This window comes from Pinus tabuliformis, chromosome 7 (genome assembly GCF_031772625.1).
Source record: "Pinus tabuliformis cultivar Carrire ecotype Pingquan chromosome 7, CPIR1, whole genome shotgun sequence".
In the NCBI taxonomy this organism is placed as follows: domain Eukaryota; kingdom Viridiplantae; phylum Streptophyta; class Pinopsida; order Pinales; family Pinaceae; genus Pinus; species Pinus tabuliformis.
The window spans coordinates 1,614,020,289-1,614,044,932 of NC_142293.1; the positions used below are offsets into that span (position 1 = coordinate 1,614,020,289).

Below are 24,644 nucleotides of genomic sequence, written 5' to 3' on the forward strand. Positions count from 1 at the left end.
GATCAGTAGCATCAGCATTAGCGGCTTCATTATCAAACTAGGGCAGACGATATCTCACAAACCGACCGTCGGATTGACTTCATTCCACCACCAAAAGTTTCGGTTTCCAGAGGAGGTTCAGATGAACCTACAGCGCAGTTCAGATGAGGAGATCTTGTAGGCCACGCATGTCAATCTTTACTTCTGCAGTTGCAGCGTCAGTTTCAGCAGTTTCCGGCTTCAAACTAGGGCAGTCGATATCTTGCAAACCGTTCATCGGATTGACTTCATTCCACCACCAAAAGTTGCGGCTTTCAGAGGAGGTTCAGATGAACCTACAACGCAGTTCAGATGAGGAGATCTTCTAGGCCACGCAAGTCATTCTTTACTTCTGCAGTTGCAGCGTCAGTTTCAGCAGCTTCCGGCTTCAAACTAGGGCAGTCGATATCTTGCAAACCGTTCATCGGATTGACTTCATTCCACCACCAAAAGTTGCGGCTTTCAGAGGAGGTTCAGATGAACCTACAGCGCAGTTCCAAAGAGGAGATCTTCAAGGCCACGCAAGTCAATCTTTACTTCTGCAGTTGCAGCTTCAAATTCAACAGCTTCCAGCTTCACATGTGTGAGAGAGAGACCCATTTCAGCGCAGTAGAGAAGAGACTCATTTCTGCGTAGTAGAGAGAGAGAGAGATGTGATGAGATGAGTGAGTCCAAATGAGGAAAAGTCCTCTTATATATATACACAACGTTGGTGGGTGAATAGATACGACTGTTGGGCTTCTGAGCCTACATGAGTTGTAGGTCGGCTTGATAATAATTCCATAATCAAAATAAATTCATATCTCCATGAATACTTATCGGAATTGGATGATCTTTATATCAATCCTACACCTCTCGACGAGAGGAATCTAATAAAAATATTATTAGCCATGAATAAGATGACCCACATGAAGTTTTGCCCTGGTTGCCAATTTTAACATGAGGATCTCTGTAGCATATCTCCCTTGTCCAAGGAAGATTTTATCCTTCTGCTGCCAAACTTCCAACCTATGTCACATGGTTCGGCGAACTTGAAGCTTCAGGTTCGAAATTCGGCGAACCTGTAAAAAAAATTTGAAGTTCGTTCAGGTTCGGCGAACCTGAAAGTTGAACCTCAAGTCGAACTCGAACCTCATCGAACTCCATCGAACCTAATCGAACCTCAACGAACCTAATCGCGAACTTAAACGAATTTTTTGAATTTCGACGGTTTTCTTCACGGTTTTAGAAGAAAATTTGGTAAATTTAGTGAACGTAATGTAGTTCGCCTTCCTGAAAATTCAAGAAATATAATTACGCAGTTCATCTTTCCAAAATATCTGGAAATATAGTGATGCGGCTCACCCTCTAGAAAATTTTGAGAAATGTGGTACGCCATGTCGGTTTGAAGAGTCGCTAAAGGTAAGACAAGAAGTAGATGACATTTTAATATGTACTAGAATTATACGAAAAAGACATAACGTATCATGGAAAGCACTAATGATGTAAATCACTAAGTTTTCTATGGTTCAATTGAATATAGGTTATTTTAATTGTCCATGGATTTTGGAAAAATAAGATGGAAACATCCAATCCTAGAGAAAGATGGATGCATGTTTTTTTTTTTGTTTTTTTGTTTCATAATAATGTTGCATATAATACAAATCATTAGGAATAAGATAAGTCGGTATTACAAATACAATTTTTGATTGATAATATATAAATTATTAAATGTTGATTTTTGTTTAATCTATTTTATATCATTTTACTATAGAGGAGATGATTGATTTTGTTATATATAGAGAATGAGAAAAATTATATTTTTAATAAGAATTTTTGAATATTGATATGATATAACAGATGTATAATTTTTTTCATGCTTTATATGGAGTTGGTATGTACAATTACAATCTTTTTAAAAATAAAAGATTTGAATATATACTTCTATTGTGCGCATTAAAAGAGAGAAAAATAGTCCTTTAATAGGAGTTCTCTAGTGCGAGTATGAAAGAGGTGTGTAGTGAAATTCTCCCTTGAGCTGGTCAGTTGTCTATGTGAAATTTGACATGCTAAAATTCCTCATGTGGACTTTGTCTGTGTTTTATGACCTTATTTTATGGCTTAGGGCATATTGTAAGGTTTATTTCATTTTCTTCCCATTCTTCCCATTTTATGGATTATAACTATTTGGCAATGGTCTTTATGACTTCCTTATTATATTAGCATTGATGATGACTCATTAGATAAGCCAAATGATGGAATTCCATGTGTTGATGACTTTGATGATATTTAAAATTTTGAAATTTGAAGATGTCCTACAATGATGTGTATGTTTAAATTTTGATCATGTTTTGATTATGTGATTTTTTAAAAAATTACTAGTATTTGACATTCATTTAAATTTTGAAGACTGAAAATTATGTCATTTCTTTTTGCAAACTACTATTGTGTATGTTTACATTTAACTAGATGTTAGAATGATTACATTATTCATGTATGTTTACTAATAAGAACTTGTATTCAAGTGTTTATGGATTGATTTTTAATTTTCTATTATTTTGTCATATATATATATATATATATTGAAAAATATGTATAGTCGAACCTAATGCCGAACCTGATCGGAAAATTCGAATTTGAATCGAACTTAATCGTTGTCGAACTCGAATTCAAACTCGAACTGTGTGACATAGCTTCCAACCCTAGGAAACAATCATTTGTCCCAAATCCTTCATGTCAAATTTTGTAGATGCATCTCGAACGTACCACTAATCTGTCTTGAGGCCTAGTGTTAAAATTGGCAACTAGGGCCAAACTCCATATGGGTCATCTTATTAATGGAAGCTGATATTTTTCTTGGATCCCTCTCATTGAGAGGTGTAGGATTAATCTAAAGATCATCCGATTCCGATAAGTATTCATGGAGATATGAATTTATTTGTGTTATGGGACAATTCGTCAAGGTCGGCCAACAACCAAATAAACCCCACTTGTGCTCAACGTTTTAGTATAAATAGAGGTGGCCTTCAAGTCGTTTCAACACACTTGGGATCTCTTCCTCTCTACTTGTCTTTGGGTTTTAGTAGGAGGAGAAATCGTAAGGGATAACGTTGCCCTAATCCAGAGGGCAGATGTCGGAACTGTTGGGAAAAGTCGGAGCTGCCGGAATTGCCGGAACTGTTGGGAATAGCCAGAACTGCCGGAACTACCAGAACTGTCGGGAAAAGTCAGAACTGCCGGGAATAGCCGGAACTGTCGGAACAGGTGAGAAGGCTGACGCAGAGGGCAGAAGCCGGAATTGCCGGAACTGCCGGAACTATCGGGAATAGCCGGAATAGCCGGAACTATCGGAATTGCCGGGAACTGCCGGAACAACCAAAGCATCTGTTTCCGAAAGAGAGCAACATGCAAGGGACAACTAACTAACATTGGGACAGTTGTATGGTACTTAGCAGCAAATACACCAAGCATGCAATGTTACAGCTAGCATGCAAGGGACAACTAGCATGCAACAAGAAGCATGCAAAGGACAACAAGCATGCTAGGGACAACAAGTAAGCAAGATGCAGCTAGCACATAGGTCAGTATGGCAACATGGTGCAACAATGGCACATAATGCAGTACAGTGATGGGTACAGTCATGATTAATGAAGCGTGATGAGATGCAACGTAGTGATGATGGGTGCAGCATGATGACGAAATGCAGCACAACGATAGGTGAAGGAGTCACCTTGGAGAATCAGTTGAAGCAACATGTTTTCAACTGATCTCATGTATCATCTTCTTAGAGATGATCTATGCACTTATCTGGATAAGTCAAAGTGTTGACTTCTGTTGTAAATGTATTATCTCTCTCTCTCTCTACTGAACTATTGAAGAACATATAAGAAGAATTGATCAAGGGTTTCCCCACATTGGGGTTTGTCCTTGGCTAGCGCCACATCTTCTGTCCTCTTGTCTTCTGCGATTTATGTTTATGTTCTATCTACAGTTTATTTTAATGCCGATGTGATTGCTAATCTGGAAAAGATTTTGAGTTAACTGTGAAAATTGAAATAAATTGCTCTAAGCATAGAGCGTACCTAAAATTTAGAATGGAATTAGAGTTGAGGTGAAGAAAATGCCCAAGCAAGAGTGAAAGAGCAATCACCGAAGACAGTTGAGAAGGGACAAAAGGATCAGTGGATTCCTCATCCCTCTTCAAATTCACCGAGGGTGAGGTCGAAGCAGAGAATATTATCAGAATGGCGCTGAGGAAGTTTTTGATGGCCTACCTAAAGATCACTTCATTGAGAAGTCCGGATCTAAGGGTGGAAGGAAAGGCAGATGCCTTGGTTGCAATAAGTTCGGCCATTATGCGAAGGAGTGTCTGAATGGCAGAGACACATCTCTTGATGAAGATAACAATCATTCCAGGGACATATTCAATGATCAAATGAATGACAGGTAATGCAGGTCATCAAGGAAATGGCCGACTCTTCAAAGAAAGCAAGGAACCCTAGGTATGAAGAATCAAATGTTGTTCTTGATAAGATAAAGAAGTGTTATCTTGTATTGGCCTTTTCCTTCAGATTCTTTGGGAATTTGGCTTATTGATTGTAGTGCTTCAAGGCACTTCATCAGATAGAAGGGTGCACTCTCTAATTTGGTAGAGATGGAAAAAATCGTGGGATTATACTTGGAGCCGATGCCACCTATCCCAAAAAGGGTGTAGGGAATGTTACCCCTCAATTGAATGAGAGTAACTCGATTCATTTATAGAATCTCTTTTATGTACCTGATCGCAAGAACCTGGTGTCCATTTCAACAATGGAAGTCAAAGGTTACAGGGTGGCACTCATCGATGGAAAGGTACGTGTTTGAAAATAGAATTTTCAAAGATGTTTTTGAGTTCAGGGTTGTATCAAGTTGTAGGAAGTCCACTGGGGACCATGTCCATTGACACATAGAACCGGAGGTCTATGAGTGAGATGGTGACAGGGATGCCTGAATTCAAAAAGAGCATGAAAGTACATGTCTGAGATGTACCGAAGGAAAATCTTACAAAGGGACCATTCCCTTCATGTAGCAGGTCCACAAGTTTGGAAAAACCTAAGGGTTTTGAGATTCATGATCAGGAATCTCAGGTATGCAGGTGGAAGAAAGCCCTCTATGGCTTGAAGAAAAATTCGCCGGGCATAGTATGAGAGGATTGATAGCTGTCAGATGAAGCTGAGATTCACTAAGAGTGAAGCCAATCCAAACGATTGTTTGAAGGTTGTGGATGATAGACCTCTCATACTAGCACCTTCTGAGGACGACCTATTTCAAACAAGTGCAGGCCCTCTCACTTGCAGAAGTAAGAGGGAGTTGGATTCCGGATGTGGAATGGTAAACTGCAAGCCCGTGACTACCTCGAGGATCTTAACTTTCAGAAGTTATATGGTGATGATGCCGGACTAGATTTGGGAAATGCCTCTGAGTTTCATAAACTCATTTGCATTGATGTTCTTGGTGAACTTCCGTCCGGACATGTTTTGCAATTAGCATGGTGAACTCATATTTGGTTGAGCCTCACTGGATTGGTGCCAAGAATCTTCTGAGATATCTTCGGGGCACAATTTCTCATGGATTGAGATACACTGCCGGAAATATGGAGCTGCACGATTATTCGAATGCTGATTGGGCAGGCAGTGTGGAGGATCACTAGAGCACTTCTCAGCGCTGGTTCTCTTTGGGTTTTGCTTCAATATCATGGATGAGAAGGAAGCAAAAGTCGGTTAATATAAGCACTGTTGAGACCGAATACATAGCTACGAGTATGATCTTGTATGAAGCTGCCTAGTTATGGAAGCTCTTCAATGAGCTGTTTGTACACATGATGAATACCACTGTGATTCTCTGTGACAACCAGAGGGGGGATTTGATTATTGAGGAATCCCGTATTCGATGATTGCTCCAACAAATAGACATCAGATACTACCTTATCTGGGATATGGTAAGTCGATGAGTGAGGAGGCTCCATCGCATTGAGACTGATGTACAGGTCGTAGACATTTTGTCAAAGCCCCGGGGAAAGGTCAAATCTGTGACTTTCTCGAACGACTTGGAGTCGTTGAGAGACCTTCTTATAAGGGTCCTGCATTTTGCATGCCTTGAGCTCTGGGGGGCTTGGGGTACTTACTGGAGCAACATACAACCACAGGGCGACTCACCCTCCCCTGGTGGTGCGCTATGTACAGGATGACACATTCAACTTTCCCTTGTGATGCCTCGTGGCAACTGTGAAACAGGATGATTAGTTCTCCAGTGGGCCGGGATGATTAGTTCTCCCATGGCAACTTTGGGGCAGGATGATTCATTCTCCTGTGGACAGGATGATTAGTTCTCCTGTCAAGGCATCCTACCCATGTAGTTTGGGACTCATGGGAAGTACCTTTCATCTGATCAATGAGCGGGGAAATGGGGTTAGGGACCATAGTAGTACTATTGATGGACGCATCGATGTATCTACCGTACTCCCTATGCTAGGATGACCTCCATTGATCTGGGATCAATGAAACTGATCTGGGATTAGTATGAGTGGTTTGAGACACTCCCTTGTGATATTGATCTGGGATCAATAAAACTGACTTCGGGCCAGTAAGAGTAATGTGACACACTCTCTTCAGATGAAACTGACTTCGGGTCAGTAGAAAATGGTATGAGACATTCTCGATCAATTCTTCTTTTTCATGGTTCAGCAAAGCAGAGCAGAGCAAAGCTAAGCAGAGCTCAACAGAGCAGAGCAGTGCAGGGCACTGATGGCAGAGATAGTACAGTCGGACATATGGATCAACAGATGGAGTTCTCCCTAGTTGAGAGGGAGTGTTAAAATTGGAAACTAGGGGCAAACTCCATGTGGGTCATCTTATTAATGGAAGCTGATATTTTTCCTGGATCCCTCTCATTGAGAGGTGTAGGACTGATCTAAAGATCATCTGATTCCGATAAGTATTCATGGAGATATGAATTCATTTTTGTTATGGGACAATTCGTCAAGGTCGGCCAACAACCAAATAAACCCCACTTGTGCTCAATGTTTTAGTATAAATAGAGGTGGCCTTCAAGTCATTTCAACACACTTGGGATCTCTTCCTCTCTACTTGTCTTTGGGTTTTAGTAGGAGGAGAGATCCTAAGGGATAACGCTGCCCTAATCCAGAGGGCAGAAGTCGGAATTGCCAGGAAAAGTCGGAATTGTCGGAATTGCCGGAACTGCCGGGAATAGTCGGAATTGTCGGAACTACCAGAACTGTCGGGTATAGCTGAAATTGTCGGAATAGCCGGAACTACCGGGAAAAGTCGGAATTGCCGGGAATAGCCGGAACTACCGGGAAAAGTCGGAACTGCCGGGAATAGCCGGAACTACCGGGAATAGCCGGAATTGCCGGGAATAGCCGGAACTACCGGGAATAGCCAGAACTGTCGGAGCTGCTTGGAATAGTCAGAATTGTCAGAACTGCCGGGAATTGCCGGAACAGGCTGGAAAGCTGACGCAGAGGGCAGAAGCCGGAATCGCCGGAACTGCCAGAGTTGCCATAACTGCGGGAACAACCGAAATTGCGGGAACTGCTGGAACAACCGGAATTGCTGAAATTGTCGGGAATTGCCGGAATAGCTAGAGCATCTGTCTCCGAAGGAAAGCAACACACAAGGGACAACTAACTAACATTGGGACAATTGTATGGTACTTAGCATCAAATACACCAAGCATGCAATGTTACAGCTAGCATGCAAGGGACAGCTAACATGCAACATCAAGCATGCAAAGGACAACAAGCATGCTAGGGACAACAAGCAAGCAAGAAGCAGCCAACACATAGGTCAGTATGGAAACATGGTGCACCAATGGCACATAATGCAGTACAGTGATGGGTAGAATCATGATTAATGAAGCATGATGGGTAGAATCATGATTAATGAAGCATGATGAGATGCAGCATAGTGATGATGGGTGCAACATGGTGCAGCACGGTGAGGTGCAGCGTGATGACGAAATGCAGCACAACGATAGGTGGAGTCACCTTGGAGAATCAGTTGAAGCAACATGTCTTCAACTGATCTCATGTATCATCTTCTTAGAGATGATCTATGCTCTTATCTAGATACGTCAAAGTGTTGACTTCTGTTGTAAACGTATTATCTCTCTCTCTCTGCTGAACTATTGAAGAACATATAAGAAGAATTGATCAAGGGTTTCCCCACATTGGGGTTTGTCCCTGGCTAGCGCCACATCTTGTGTCCTCTTGTCTTGGCTTGTCTTCTGCGATTTATGGTTATGTTCTATCTGCAGTTTACTTTAATACCAATGTGATTGCTAATCTGGAAAAGATATTGAGCTAACTGTGAAAATTGAAATAAATTGATCTAATCATAGAACATACCTAAAATTTAACACCTAGGCACTACTTTCTAGACATCATTCACCATTATAGAGTTGTTTTCCTCTACCATCGCATCCAACCAAACTTGATGTTGAGCGGCCTCCTGAAAACTGGAAGGCTCCCCATCCTGAGCTACTAATGCTTGATATCTATCTGGCTGTTTTCGCTCCCTTTTATTGTTTCTTGGTTCATTGATGAAATCTTCTGCATCCTGCAGAATCTGTTGAAGTTCCCTGCTAGTTCTTCCTTTGGTAGCAGGTGTTTCTGTTAGCTCCTCTTCCTGTGATTCTTCCTATTCTGAGGAATAATTCTTGGCTTCCGCTGGTTGAAGTGGTTTGACCAACAACTCATCTTTTGACTACTCCTTGGAAGGCATTTCTCGAGATTTTTTGAAGGCCCTATCTTCCATGAACTTCACATTTCGTCGAACTACTACCTTTCTGCTCCCTGGAAGGTAGATTCTATATGCTTTAGCATTCTGGCTATATCCCACTAGTATCCTTTCTTTGCAGTTTAATCTAATTTCTTCCTTTTCTCCTCGGGTATACGACAATATGCTAAACTCCCAAATATCCTGAAATGGCCGACTTCGGGGATCTGTCCAGTGAAGACTTTCTCTGGAGTAATCTTGCCCAATGCCCTATGAGGAGTTCTATTTTGGACATAGACTGCCCTGTTGCATGCTTTTGCCCACAAGAATTTTGACATATCCTGATCATACATCATGGCCCTAGCTGTTTCCACGATAGTCTTGTTCTTCCTTTCTGCTACTCCATTCTGCTCAGGATTGTAAGGACTTGTCCACTCTCTTCTGATGCCCTCCTTAGCGCAAAAATCAGTGAAGTCCTTATTGACATATTCTCCACCATTATCTGAGCGCAAAACTTTTATTTTCTTCCCTGTCAGGTTCTCCACCAGAGCCTTGAACTCTTTGAATTGCAAGAAAACCTTGTCCTTGGTTTTCAGAAAATAAATCCAAGTTTTCCTTGAGTGGTCATCAATGAAGGTGACGAAGTATTTGGCACCGCTAAGAGCTTTAGTGGACATAGGTCTGCAGATATTTGAGTGTATCAATGCTAGTATACTCTTGACCCTGTTTTTACTTCTAACAAATGCTACTTTGGCATACTTGCCCATAGCACATCCTCTGCATACATCATCTCGTTTTGTACTAAGATCTGGAACTCCTGTTACAGTTTTCCTGAGAATTCTTAGAGCCCCATGGTGCAAATGTCCCATTCTTTTGTGCCATAGTTCATTCAAATCCTTGTCTCCATTACTGCCTATCAGTGCCATTGGTGATTCTAGCTGTAATCTGTACAACCTGTTACTTTTGATTCCAATCTGTACTTTCTTTTTCCAGCTCGGGTGTTTGACGTATACTTTCTCCTTAATGAAGAAAATGTCATAGCCCTTGCCTTGAAGTTGCGATATGGAAAGTAAGTTCATCCCTAGTCCTGGCAGATGCAACACATTGGTAGCACGAAACCGTGCTCCTGTTTCTGTTTGAAAAACTATGGTACCCTTCCCTACTTGAGTAAACTTTGCCTTATTCCCCATGGTGATCTGAAAATTCATCCTTTCCTCCTGATAATCTGAGAAACATTCTCGGATTCATATCATCTGCCAGGAGGCTCCACTGCCTACATACCATACCTTTGATGATGCAGAGCTTGTCGCACAAGCAACTTCTTCTTCCAATATGGAAGCCAGCGTAGAGAAATCAAAATTACTGTCTCTTGTGCAATTTTTTGAAAATCTGTGCGAGTCTCCTAACGTAGATGCCTCTGCATCATGATCTCGACCCATAATTGATTTTCCTTTCTTGTCTCTGATTACTCGCTCTGATACCATGTGAAAATTCTATTACTGCAGCAACTGATTTATTTTACCTACTTATTTTCCAATAAGTTATTTATGAAAACCCTTCAGTAAATATTAAAATAAATTCTACTGCAGATATCACACCATAATACAGAAACAAATACATGCACAAGAATCAAACACATCAACACAGATATTTTTGGACAATTGTCCCCGGAAAAACCCAATGCGGGAAAACCGGTGCAACAGAGGAGGATTTTATTATTAAGCTTTTCTCAAGTACAACTAGGGTGCCAAACTGGCTCACCCAACAGAGACAAATCCTCCAACGCCTCCCCTAGGCTCAGTGTCTGTCCAACTATTCTCTGTGCAGCTCCTAGACCCTCTGCGTCAGCATCTACCTCACTGCGTCAGCACTTGGGCTCTCAGTGTCACCCATGCAGGCCCTCTAGTGACTGCGCAGTCCAGCTGCCTCTGTCTTCCTAAGTAGCTATGCAGCTGACTCTCTGAACTCTGCGGTGGTCCTCCGACATTGTTCCTACCTCTCTGTTATGTACTCGCTACCTCTTGCTACAATCTTGACCTCTAGTTCAGATTTCTCAGCAAGCCCCGCTCCAGAAATCGAACTGACGGGTCTCCCTTAGTATATCTTCAACTGACCCTCAAGCCTTCTCTTATACTTTTCCTGTTGATGAATCAACGACCGAGATTAAGTCCCTAATCAATGACTAAGATTAAAATAGACTTGATTTTCGTCTCTTAGAAGCTTCTCATCCTTATCTTTATTAATATCCATTAATATTTTATTTTCCGAAGTTTAGACTTAAGAACTCATTAAAAATATTAATTATTTTAATAACTCTTCATTCGAATGGAATTTTCAAAAACAATTTCTAGGTCTTGGAGATCTCATGTGCTTTAGCCTCTCCACCAATTTTCATGGCTAGAGCACATCTAATGCTACGCCAAATCAATGGTGTGTAATGGCTGTCTGTAGTGGAATGACTCTTATTTCTATCTCTTCAATATTTTTGGTCTTGTAATAATGATAAAATTCGTTTGAGGTGTTTGTTTGGAGCATGTTAACTACTAGTTGTACTTGCGCAACAAGAGGGCTAAAATCCAGTGAGATTCTATCACACTAGTCTTGTTATAGATGCACCCAGACATTGGTATTTATCAGAGCTCATTACTGGGTCACTGTCATTAAATTGCAGGAAACTACTATTTTTAGCAATCATTTTTTCCAGTATCCAGAGATTGGGGCTCATATGTCAAAGATGATTACTAGTGAGATTGCTTTTGCTTGCATGCGAAATGGTCATTCTTATGCTGCATCTTGGAGTTGTGGTGATGAAACAGAAGTGTTCTCAAGCAGATTAGAGTCAAAACAGTGAAATTTTGAGGACAAATACAAGAAATTCATCCTTTTTTCAGCTATTTGTCCTTTGAAATAGGATGGCTAAGGTTTGCGCTGATGTGATTATTTTGAGTACCTTTTTGTTTGAAAATTTGTCCTCAAACAACAGGTTCATCCATCCACATTAAACCAACGTTGGTATGATGTGGCAGTGATTGTGTTAATAAAAAAAATCATGCAACAGTATGGAGAGGTCACTTAGGCAGTCAAACAGCCTACAAAACTAAATGTTGGGGGTTTCCAGTGTCCAGTGAGACAAAGTACTAAAACCTGGCAGTCTCATGCTTGAAGTTTGTGACTGTTGTTTTGGGAAACAAATTAAGCAAATCAAGTAGGGTCGGCTTGTTTGAGGCAACTAAAGAAGTTAGCCAGAAAGTAATTCAAGTAGTTGTGTAATTTCATGCTTTTGGTTATTGAAAGAAGTCACCTTGGGCAAGTCACAAATCTATGCCAGTTGAAGGTTCATAAAACATAACAGTTTAACAGAGGGCAAGTCACAAATCTATGCCAGTTGAAGGTTCATAAAAAATAACAGTTTAACAGAGATGGATAAGATACTAATGAAGGTGAGCTAGTGGGTGGATATACTTACTAATTCCTGAGGTGGTAAAAGGATAGTTTTTTGTTGAAATTTGATGACTAAAATGTTTTCTGCAATCCCAACCTGGTTTTAATTTCACCTTATCACTCCCTTTCAGTTAAATGCCCTTTCCCATAAACATACATTCAACATATAGAATTTTGGAAATGAAATTTTCAGATTAAAACACATGGGACTGTCAACACATGCTAAAAATAAATATGGACATAAACAGACCAGTAAAACACATAAAAATACACAGATTTTTGGTCAACTTAAACCCAGACAAAACCCCTTCAATCTTCTCCGAGGAAAACTTGTTAAAGAGCTCTTCAAATTTATTTATCTTTCAAGTTCAGGAAAAATACATTTGCAGACAAAACAAAACAACAAAATACAACTTATCTTTTCAGCCGAAAACTTCTTGAAAACCGTACCCACTTTGCCTCAATTTCTATGCCCACTTGAAGTTGAAAATATGTACTATATGGATACGGAATGTACTGTACAGATTTCCACACCGTTGCACGATGGTATGGATTTTTTTTCCAATTTTTTTTCAAAAACTTCTCTTGAACGGCGTGTAGCTCACAACATTAAATGTTGTTCGTATTTTACTTTTTGTTGTCTTCTATGCCTTGATTTCCGTGCCCAGCTTTGCGCAGAAGCCACTCCTTCAGCTTGCTGCAACAAATTTCTCCTTTAGAACTTTTCTCCAGCTCTCAGCCTCCTTTCTCCAATCTGCTCATGAAGAATGAATGCAGTCTCTCTTTTCTTTTTCCCCTTTTGTTTCCCTAAATGACTTTTGGGCAACCCTAAGGTATGGTTCAAATTCATTTAGATGAAGGGATGAGAATAAATGTGCATTTAATTCTCACTTTCTATTTTTTAACTCGCCCATTAAATAAAGTACCCACATTGTACTTTATGTCTAAAGTCACACTTAGGAGAATAATTATTTTGGACACTTTTCCATTAACCCATGGGAAACTACTTGTCCAAGGTACATTAAAAATCAACATTTTTGTCCCTTAAGTATAATGTGGGGAAAGGACAACCAAACAACAATTTCCCATTTATCACAAAAAGCTTAGATCAAACAACAAACATGAGACAGTTGGCAAGCTTGCAAAGGCCTTTTTGCCTTAAACACACTTTCTTTGCTCCTTTCAGTAGTCAAGGCAAATTGATCTTGATGTGAGCTTCTTTATGTACAGTTGTGAGAGACGGAGCAGGGTTACTATGGTGTCACCAGATGAGCATGCTATATTTTTGTGGGTCCATCTCCAGCAGAGCAACCGCCTTCTTAGTGACAACTACATTGTAGTTTGCTACTATCACCCAACATCGCACTTTGCACTTCATGGGGAGTCCGAAGGGGACCCTTTGATCTCTGTGCAAATATCTCCCACTACTCCACTCTTGAGGAGGTCATTCTTCTTGGTGACGGAATTGGAGAGTGGTTGAAAGGCAATTGAGAGTGGCTATCTCTGGATCAAAGTGGCTCCTGGCTAGCAAGCTGGATTAAATGAAGAAAAATATCCCCTGGGGGTTACCCACAGGCTGGTGGGTAACAGGACTTGTAACCTCATTGATAAAATATTAGCAAAGTGCCTCAAATGCTTTGTATATCTAGTGAAAATTTTTCAAGTTTTGGTTGGTGATGGGGAGAGTATTGATTGCATAGGGAAATTCCACAACATTAACTTGAGTATGGTAGAATATAATTTGAAAAGCTTAGTGTATGTCATTCCCATTAGAAGTGTAGATGTTGTTCTAAGGATTCAATGGTTGAGAACATTAAGTACAATTTATACAAACTATAAGGACTTATTCATGAGATTTGACCTGGAAGGAATTAAATGTAAACTCAAAGGGTTGAAATGTAGACCCTTGGTCAGGGATCTAGTCCATGGCATTGCAGTGCCTAAACTCTTCATAGTTCATATAATTTGAGATCTTCCATATGAATACCTCCCTAGTTAAGAGGGAGTGTTGAAAAATGTAACTAGGTTCGGTCTTCATAAAATGTATTTGTCAAAAGAATTTTTATTATTGCTACAATGACTTATTAAAGTATGGGTTTCATGCTTGGGTCATCTTTTTATTAGTCAAAGTCCCCATTGTGGACTCCTAGGATTAATAAAGATTCATTAGAGTCATTGTATATTTTATGAGATCCTTCTTGGGCTTTCAAACGATGTAAAAAGAATTATTTTTTGAGTAAAAAATGAATTATGTAACCTTCGCACCAAGTCGGCCTCAAGGAAGGCAATTCGAACTCATTAGAAGGCTATATATACAAGGCAATTCGACTTCATTTGAGCATCTCACTCTCTCAAGCATAGTTCGATCTCTAGTAGTTGGAAGCTGAAAGTTGGGAAGAAGTGTGAAGTTGAAGGAAGGGTCCAAAAGGAGTGCGAATTTGGTCAAGGTGAAAGAGAAGAAGAAAATTGAAATTTTGGTGCCTCTCTCTCTCTCTCTCTCTCTCGTGTGGGTTGGTTTACGAGATCGAAGTCTCCTAGTCAAGGTTGAAGTTGCTGCTGATGCTAGAAGTTGCCAAGTCGAAGTTGTTAGGGTCGAAGTGTTGCTGCTGCTAGGTCGAAGGTTGGATCAAAGAAGGGAGGTTGGCTTGATGTGGAGGAGGTCTTTTGTCTAGGTAGAAGAGTCTCAAGAAAAACTATTGAAGGAAGAGATTTTCACTGGGTTTTCCCCTAGATAGGGGTTTTACCCTGGTAGAGTGCCTATATCTTATGTCTTGTGTTTTTGTGATCTTCATGCACACATAACTTGGTAATTGCTTGATGAAAGATAATATAACAAATAAGTAAAAGAAGGCAACATAATCCACAAGTAATTATCAAGAAAGAGAGATCTGACCCTAATCCTACTAGCATTGATTTCTCAACAGGTTTTCCCAGGGTAAATCTTGTGTTCTCTTTGTGCATTGTGATCTCTACTATCCTTATGGTTTTATGGTTGAATTTTTGAAGTGTAATTGCTTAATGATAAACTGAAATTGTTAAAAGAAGATCTATATCATTAGAAGTAATTATCAATATTTTAGAAATATTGTGCTTGTATCTATTACACTTGAAAACTCAACAGAGATTAGATCTCAACATCACTTGAGAGCAACGGTTGAGATTCTTATAATTCACTAATGCAAATAATCTTTGCATTTCATTAGATTAACTTGCATTATCTTATAAAAGTCAATTACTTTAATAATAAAGGAATTGCTAAGGTTAAGGGTCAAATAGGCAACTTCTGCACGTCTAGACACTTATACCTGTGCAGAATTACCTACCTGAGATACTCTCATCAAAAATCACTCGGGTACAAAACCTTGCAGTGCTTTTCTAGACCTTGACTACTAGGATCATCGCATCTTTTTTCTGGCCATTCTCAATGACTAGAGGCACTAAGCATTGTGCAGAATTCCCAACCATGGACATGGACAATGTCGAATATGTTAGAGAGTGCACATCCTCCCATTTGATTTGTAGGAGGCCCACCACATGAGGTCACATAGCCATACCCACTCCTTGCTTTGTCTTTCCCCTCAGCATAAATTTAATTGGATGCCCATCACTAGAGTTTTTTCTTTGGCCTTGGATGTTAGGAGAGTTTTGACAAACAGCCCTTTGGTCCTCCCAATTTCATCTAGCTAAGTCCTCACAATGTTGGGGACTCTCTAGAAGGCATTATTAGGCATTGCAACAGCTCCTTCATAGTGATAGATGATGATAGGGACATCTATACTCCCTTCTCTACGTCTACGTATATCTCTCTCTGATGTTGGAGTAGTGTATCCACTTTTTCCAGGGTTTACCTTTTCTGTTTACCATTTCTCATGTGGGTTTTTTTTTTTTTGCCTTTTTATTGGGTACTTTCATTCATATGTTTTCATCTTTTAGAATTTAGGAGTGATCTTGACACCTATATTCCAACGTTAACTGGCTTTATTTTCTAGTCCCATTGAACTATTTTTTTGTTCATTTGTGGACATTAATAGAACTATTCTTTGTTCATTTCTGGACATTATTCTTTTTGTCATTGTTATCTAAATTATATGTAAGGCATGATTGAAGAAGCAAGCCTGGCCAAACAAAATCTGAAAACCCATGATGAAATTCATAAGTTGAGCTGCTGAAATTTGAATTACCAGATAATACCGTCCAATTAACATGTAAATGTTAGGCTGCACAAATTATAAAAAAGTTGACTTCAAAAAGATAAAAGCTTTTGACAGTAAAATTCCATTCTGTAGCAAGTAAAACTCCTGTTTTTGGCTGGGTTAATTCTTAGTATTTTTTCTCTCTAGAAGATTAATAATCTAATATGTAAAAGTCATGGACAAGTGGTGATACTTATTAGCACTTAAATCCATACTACATGTATGCTTGGTTGCACACGTAAATCCACCTGCTTGCTTTTTGGAAAAGAACCCAAACATAGCATCTGAATCTGGTATTACATCTCCACTTTTAAACTGAGGCCTGCTTAGCATGTCTGTGGTAATGTCTCAAACATATAGGAGCCATCATAAGAACATCAAGTTTGTGGTTTTTGTATTAAAAAAAATGCGTTCCCATAGTAGCTATTATTCTAAGCTTGTAAACAAGGGTAATTTTGAAAGTTTGGTTTTACATCAAGAAGTATTTGGTTACATAGATAGTTGTAAGGAATGGGATGGACACATATATGAATTATTAGCTGTATTGCATGCTCATGCTCGCTATGGCTACAGAATTCTGATGCCGACAATAAGTGGATTTATACTATGTAGAAATTACCTTATAGATTTAAGTTGGACATGTTTTATGCTCTCCTCTGTTAATTACTTAGACAAGCATGCATGTACCATTCTCAAATCCTCACTTTGGTCATTTGTGAACTTCAATAAAATTATTTTTTCTACATGGATCATTCAACAGTAATTCTTAAAATTCTGACTTCTTGCATGTCATCTCCAAGTTGTTGTCATTTCATAGAAGTCACAGCTTCTTTCACTCCTATCATCTGTGTTGTTATGGATAAGGTCATTTCTCTGCTTTCCTAGAGCAGTGCTGTAAAAGGTTGAAGAAATTCAATTTCCAGATGAAAGAAAATCTGCAATATGATTTCATTCCTTCAACTCGTTCCTGATTAAATCTCTGTGTCTAACTCGTTATGCATGGGCCAACACATTTTGGTTAGGAACTCCAGGATTGATGATTGTAAAATTAAATTTCTAAATTATTTTCAGGAGAACTTCTTTGGTTTATCTGTTGAGATTGGAAATCATTGATTTTGAACAAATGTATGGTACTCAACTCCAAGTTCCTGGGTCTGTAGTTGTATGATGAAGAGCTATTATACCCTCTTTGCCTAGGGTTATTGCTCCAAGATTCATTTATAATGATGCAATGCATTCTTGATTGTCACAGGTTGGACAAATTGTTCAGAAGGCAGTCAATGCAAGATTTGGGAAGTGTTTGCTTGAACTTAGTGGAAACAATGCCATTATAGTTATGGAAGATGCAGACTTAGCAATGGTTGTGCGATCTGTTTTGTTTGCTGCAGTTGGTACTGCTGGACAACGATGCACCACTTGCCGAAGACTGGTAATTATTGTTAATAATGGTATATAATGTGTCAGATTAAATCTATAAAACATTTAGTAAGTAAAATTACTAACAACAATAATTGGGGTGTTGACAGTTACTCCACGAGAAGATATACCAGCCCATCGTTGAGCAGTTGACTGATGCATATAAGCAAGTTAAATTGGGAGACCCTGTTGATAAAGATACGCTGTTAGGACCACTGCATTCTCGTGCCTCAAAGATGAACTTTGAGAAGGGCATTCAAGTTATAAAATCTCAGGTATTTATATTGTTATTCACGTGCCAGCTAGTTCAACATATACTACCGCTACATGAATTGTTATTTTAGACCTTTTTACTGTCCATAGGCCTTTCAAGGGAGACATTTGTATGTGTGTCTATTAAAGAGAGAGGGGGAAGGAAGTGTAATAGTTATTCATTGGAATATTCATCACTATTGCTTTGCTAATTCGATATCATCTATTTTTGGTTTCACTGGATTGTATGATCTAGATGCCATTCAAAAGAATGCTGTAAGCAGGCTAAATCAAGAAGAGTCTGGGAAATAGCCAGTTACTCTGCACAGACTAATGGATTATGCCTGCTGCACTAAGTGTAGGCTATTTTTGCAAATTTCAATATTAAAATGAGAACTTGAAGAGAAAATTGATTTCCTTTTATTAAACTAGAAATGCTTTGAAGAATTAACTGATTCATGGAGTCTTAATCAGAGGCCGTAAATATGGTTCAAAACGTGTAGGCAGTTACTTTCTATGTATGAACTGCTAGAGTTATGGTGGTAATCTTGTCTTAATGATACTCACGACCATCTAGATACAGATCAGTTGGATTTTTTGGAAAGTTACGATTTAGATTTGGATATATATATATATAGCTTTTCCCTATACGCAGACCCTAAGTTTTCAATATATATATTTAAAGGGAAACAGCCAAATGCACTGAGAATCCAGTTAGAAAGTCAATCTCAATTCAAGTATTAACTGCGGGAAGAGGGTGCTGTTATAGAGAGTTGGCAAACTGATACATTAATCGGTCATCAACAACTCTGCTTAGTCACTGCTAGACCATAGTCTGACATGTACACACACACATAGCATAGAAAAGCCATGAACCTGAAAATGGAAAAAGATCTCTTAATATACTTTGCTGCAAATCTCTCTTACAATTTCATAAAGGTCGATTAGTATGAGAAGCTTAGAGTGGTGTGTTTTAGAATGGGGTTGTGTAAATTTAAGGTCACATACTTTTGCTTCTTTTATTTTTATTTTAGTGCCTGTTACAGCAAAAGCTCACCTTCTCGAGATAAAGTCCAAAAGCTCAAGTGCGAGACCCTGTGTACTCAGGAGGGGGCCACTGTCACCTCACCAACCCTCCTCTTGCTTTTGCCAGCTCTCCTCCATCTTAGGGTGGTTTTCCCTTGTAGATCTTAGGGATTTAATTGCCTAGTCAAACCAATCCAAGAGCCCAGTAAGGCTTCTACTTGCATTACCACTAGTCAAAGGATTGAACAATTAGGGTTCATGATTGATAGGGTTCTTTAGGGCAAATTAATCTTGATGAAAAGGGCCTCCAAACCGTGGCTTCTAGCCCATTCCATACCTACTCATACAACTATTATATTATCCAAGATGTTCCTTCTTCTTATGAAACTTGTTAGTTTAGGCTTGATGATTTTTGACAAAATGTATATAATCGAAAGGGCAAGTGCTTTGGCTAAAATTTTTTAAACTACATTCAGTAGTTTAATCGCCTCTAGCTTGTTATAAGCTCTAGTTCTCTTGGCTTTGGAATGAACTTGATCAACCTTTTGTTAATGCAACTGCGAAGTGTACATGTCAGGAATCAGGATTTCTTCTTTATACACTTAGAGAAAACCCGATCCTACACAGTCCTAGGTGGTGTTGTATAACTCGCACAAGAACTCGTCTTGTTCAAGTGACTTATCATATAACATTTTCTTAATAGTCATCATCAATTCCTCCAATGTAGCCCTTGCTCACATGCTTCTTGTTGTTGCTCTTGTGCCATCTTTTGAAGACTACATTGATACAGGTTTGCATGACTTCCTTTCCTCCACCATACCTTGAGATTGAAGGACCATTTTATAATGATTGACAAATTATCTTTCAATATTTCCCTGGTCTAGTATTCTCCCATATATGGTTTTAAGGGTTTTGATATTCTCTACAACATTGTTGGAGGTGAGGGCTTTGAAGAAGCCTTGGTTGGTTTGTTGCTTGTAATGAGCTAATGTTTCTTGGCTCGAATTTGGTCCTTTGCTTTGTAGATCTCTTCAACCTTCAATGAGTAATGTAGCTTGGCACCCTCGCTTGAGGATGTTCAACAAAAGGGATCAGTTGTAAGTTTGTAACATCCTTGAGACTTGCTCTAATTCATCCATGGCTACTTTATTCTTCCTTCTTCTAACTACAATGAGCAGTCTACCATATCATGTTAAAAAGAAGATGACCATTCTTATGGCATCCTTCAACCATAGAATCCAACCTCTATCTCCATTGGGTCATGGCACAAGGTTCCAAATCCTTTTGATGGATTTAGTACAAGATTCATGCTTTAGATGAGAGATGTTTAACATGATCCTTGTGTTCCATGAATTGGGCTAGTGAAAACCTCAAGATATGGATAAAACATTATTGTTATCATAGGTCCGAAGGGTTAGCTCAATCAATTGAACCATTCTCCAAAAGCATATTGTTAACAAGAAGGCCATAGGTCATAGTCTCAAATTTGGCCGACTCCCTTAGGTTCACCAACTACTATTGTGATTGACGATTGAGCTAGACTCCATCTTTTTTCTAGGAAAGAGGGGGGATCTTATGAGGTTTTCTCTCAATAAAAGTTATTATTATTATTATTGTGATCGAAAGGTCACAATCCATCTTGTATTGGGCCTTATGATTTTTGTATTATGTACCATAGATACTTGTTTATGTTCAATACTTGCCTTTAAGAGCCTATTTGCATGCTACTATGTAATGTGCAAAGTTGTGTGGAGCTATAAATATAGAACCTAATAAATCAAACATATTGTTCCAATAATAAGGATGCTAATACATGTTAGTTTCTGTTGCTCGGACAAGTGTTCTAGTCTCAGATGATGTCTATGAGACTAAGGAACACGAGGATTAATTATCTCCAATACCCAAAAAAAAATTCCTAATGAAATTGTCTCAATATATTCAAATTTAATATGCAATTTATTTTTTGTTTCTCATTTAAATGTTCTTGGGTCTTCGGCCTTGGCACTTGCTCATTTATTCTTAAATATGTATGTGTTTTAAATTATAATGTTAAAAATTGGAACTTGAATGCTTTCTTTCAAAGTTTCAGTATAATTTTCTTATATTGTGTATCCCTGTTTCCTAATTTTTGGGGGCTCATGTTTCCAATGCTTTCTCGTTTCAAATATCGTATTTGTTTCCCCATACCATGCAACCTAGCTTTTTAAGTCATGAAAAGTATGATGATCTTGAAACACTTTTCTTAATGCTTTTCAAGCATTTAAATAAATTTTTAAAGAAATCCAAATAATCCCTTACCTTTTTTAAGGGTTGATTAACCAATGTTAATCTCAGTCGACCTTAATTATCATCATCTTACAATCAATAATAAAACAATAATTATAAAGCAACACGTAATCTAACTAAAGGATATCATTTTTTTTTTAATTATTTATTTCTCCTATATAAATTTCCGATAATTATCCTTCTTATATTGGATATTTCTTTAATAATTTAACTTTGTTCTTTTCATGGTTATCAAAGTTGCGACCATGTTGTTTTATCAAACCTTGTGGAATCTAACTTTTGGCCACTTGCATCTTTTTAGAGTTTATCTTCTTACCGAGTCCTTGACCAAAATCAGGGTGCCATTTGAAGTATAGAACTATGTAACAAGAAAATTTTCCACTGCAAATTGAATATTTTCCCTTTCATGCATTTCTGTAAAGTTTAATCCTTGCCAACAAATTAGCTATCTCAATTTTGGAAGTATCAAGTAGAACAAGGGGGCTTAACCTATCACAATCAATTGGAATTCTTGGGGCATTTGAAGAAAGAACAATCCATTAGGAAAGGAAAAATGGCAAGGATTAACAGAGGTTCCATAAGTAGTGAAGCATTCCCTTGCAAAAATTGTGGCCGGTGCTCTATTAGGAACCTTGGGGGATCTGTCTTGGGTGCATTAATAGAAAGGCGTTGTCTACCGAGGTGTCAATTTCGCCTAGTCGGCTAAAAATCGTTGGAATTTAGCCATTGTTTTCAAAAATTATGACAGTATGAGTGCTTGAATCATGTTTTTGATGGTGGAAATGGATTCAACGCCATCAAAAACCCCTAGAGGACCCAAAATCTTGAAGCTTGATAGTTGTAACCCAGATTTCCAAAACTTTCAGTCGAATTTTGTCAAAATCGTGTCGGAATTTCCATTGTTTTCCGGGCAAAAACGACGCCTCATTAAACTACGACTTAACAAAAATTAGAAATCATAATGAACGAAGGCATTTGACCTTTTGTGATTAGCGATATATTTGGCACAAGTTTTCATGGGTTAAGAATTGTGTACTAAAGAGCCACCATTTTTCACTAAAAGAAAGAAAGAAAGAAATTATTTTATGTTGAAATTTCTAAGTATTACCCATTAGAAATTTTATCTGTATTCTCTGGTTTTTTTCTCCTACTTGAACAGAATACAGTGTCAACCCTCTACAGATCAACGATTGAAAGAAATAGCAAACACACAAGTGACACCATTATTTTTGGACAACTTGTCCCTGGAAAAACCCAATGCGGGAAAACCAGTGCAGCAATTCTGAGGGTTATTTATTATGTAGTATATCCTTGAGTACAACTGGGTGCCAAACTGGCTCACCTGACAGAGAAAAATAACTAGCAGTAATACCTCTCTATTCGGAAGCAGATATTCAGAAAATCTGCCCCACGAAACCCTCTCCAGCACAACTGAAGCACCGTGTCAGCCCTCCTGGTCTCCAGGTCAGCCTCAAAACCCTCTGCATCAGCCCTTTGAGGCACTGCGCAGCCTCTACGACCTTCTACATCACTCCTGCTGCCCTTTGCGTGGATGACACAGGCCCTTTGGCCTCTGCGTTGTCTCAGCTAGCCTCTGCGTGGCCTGCTCTGGCTTCTGCGTCTGCCTCTCTGCCTCTGTGTTGGTCTCTCAGCACTATCTCTGCCTCTCTGTCCAGTACTCACTGCTCCTCGCTGCAAACTGATCATTGATTCAACTTTTCTTAGCAAACCCCGCTCTAGAAAATTGAATGACTAATCACTCTGGTGTGCTCTCCCACTGACCCTCAAGCCTCTTCTTATACTTTTCCTGTTGGTCCTTCAAGGCCGAGATTACATCTCTAATCAACGACTAAGATTAGATTTGGCTTGATCCATGTCTTTTGGAAGCTTCTAACCCAATTTTATATTAATACCCATTAATATTTTATTTTTTCTAAGTTTAGACTTAGGAACTCCATTAAAAATATTAATTATTTTAATATCTCCTAAACCGGGAAGAATTTGCCCAAACCATTTCTGGGTCTTGGAGATCTCATGTGCTTTAGCCTCTCCACCAATTTTCATGGCTAGAGCACATCCAATGCTACCCCAAATCAACACTCCCTCTTAGCGAGGACTGTGCTCTAGTAATACTCCACACTGAGCATCACTCTGATTATACGACACCAGTACTTGTGCTGATGCTAGGCCTCCCTGCCCAACATCCTCTGCACTGTTGCATCCTGTACTGCTGCCCATGGCCTTGCCACTGCCACTGCTGCATTCTACGGCAACTCCCTCTGCATCCGTGCTGCTGCTGGTCCTTTCTCCCAACACTGCATCTGCACTGCAACCCCCTCTCATCATGCTGCATCATGCTACTGCATACTGCTACTGTACTGCAACTCAGTTACTAAGAAGTAAGTAACTGATTCACCCAACTACTGACATCCCTGTTAGGCTAGAAACACTCCCGATATTGAAGCTCTCTCTGTCGCTAACAAGTGCTCCCTCTACTACCTCTGCGCTGTTGCAACAACTCCCTGTATCTCGCACTGTTGCAAACCTCTTTGTGCCATCCTGCACTGTTGCAATCTCCTTTGTGCCTCTCGCATTGCTGTAGCATGCTAGCTTTGCACTACCCGAGACTCCTGCACTATAGCACTCTGCCGCTTCATCTGCATCCGTTGCTACCGACATCCGCTAGTCCTGCTACTTCTCACTTCGGGGCTCCCGTAGCAAGGATTTGATCCAAGAGGTTGGGTACCTCAAGGATCTTGCCCCTCATCGCCTGTAGTCTTCCTGACTACAGCTCGATGTCTCCCCACCTCTTCTCTAGAGGTACATGAGCACTTATGGCACAATCGTCATCCTGCTCTACCTCCAATTCCGCATTTGCTGGCGTTGCCTTGGAGTCAGACACCTCTCCCTTGTTCTTCTTCCTCGGACACTGGTTTGCATAGTGACCTAGTTCCCCACAATTGAAGCACTTGACTTTGGAGAGGTCCTTCTTCTTCCTCTTCTCCTGCTTCCCTGCAGATGCCAGAGTTGCATCCTCTTCCTCTTCCTTCTTGATCCAGACTCCTTTGCTGCTACTTCCTGTCTTGCTCAATCATCTGATTTCTTCTTGGCGAAGAGCCACCCACAATTCTTCCCAATCTGGAAGAGTCGCCCTGCGCAGAATGCTCTGGATGAATGTCTCCCACTCCTCAGATACTGCATTTAGAGTGGTCCTCACCATCAGCTCCTGATCCTGCATGGCCCCTATGGAAGTCAATTG

The 24,644-nt window shown here is 39.5% G+C and overlaps 1 protein-coding gene across 1 annotated transcript in view; it reads left to right on the forward strand.

The window, feature by feature from the left end:
- The window catches only part of LOC149254378 (aldehyde dehydrogenase family 7 member B4-like), a 245,935-nt gene extending 227,550 nt beyond the window's left edge, over positions 1–18,385 (forward strand). The window contains exons 10-12 of the mRNA XM_089454764.1: positions 17,658–17,834; positions 17,932–18,096; positions 18,185–18,385. Coding sequence (XP_089310890.1) covers positions 17,658–17,834; positions 17,932–18,096; positions 18,185–18,385 — 543 coding nt within the window. The remainder of the gene's footprint in view (positions 1–17,657; positions 17,835–17,931; positions 18,097–18,184) is intronic.
- Positions 18,386–24,644: the final 6,259 nt, after the last annotated feature.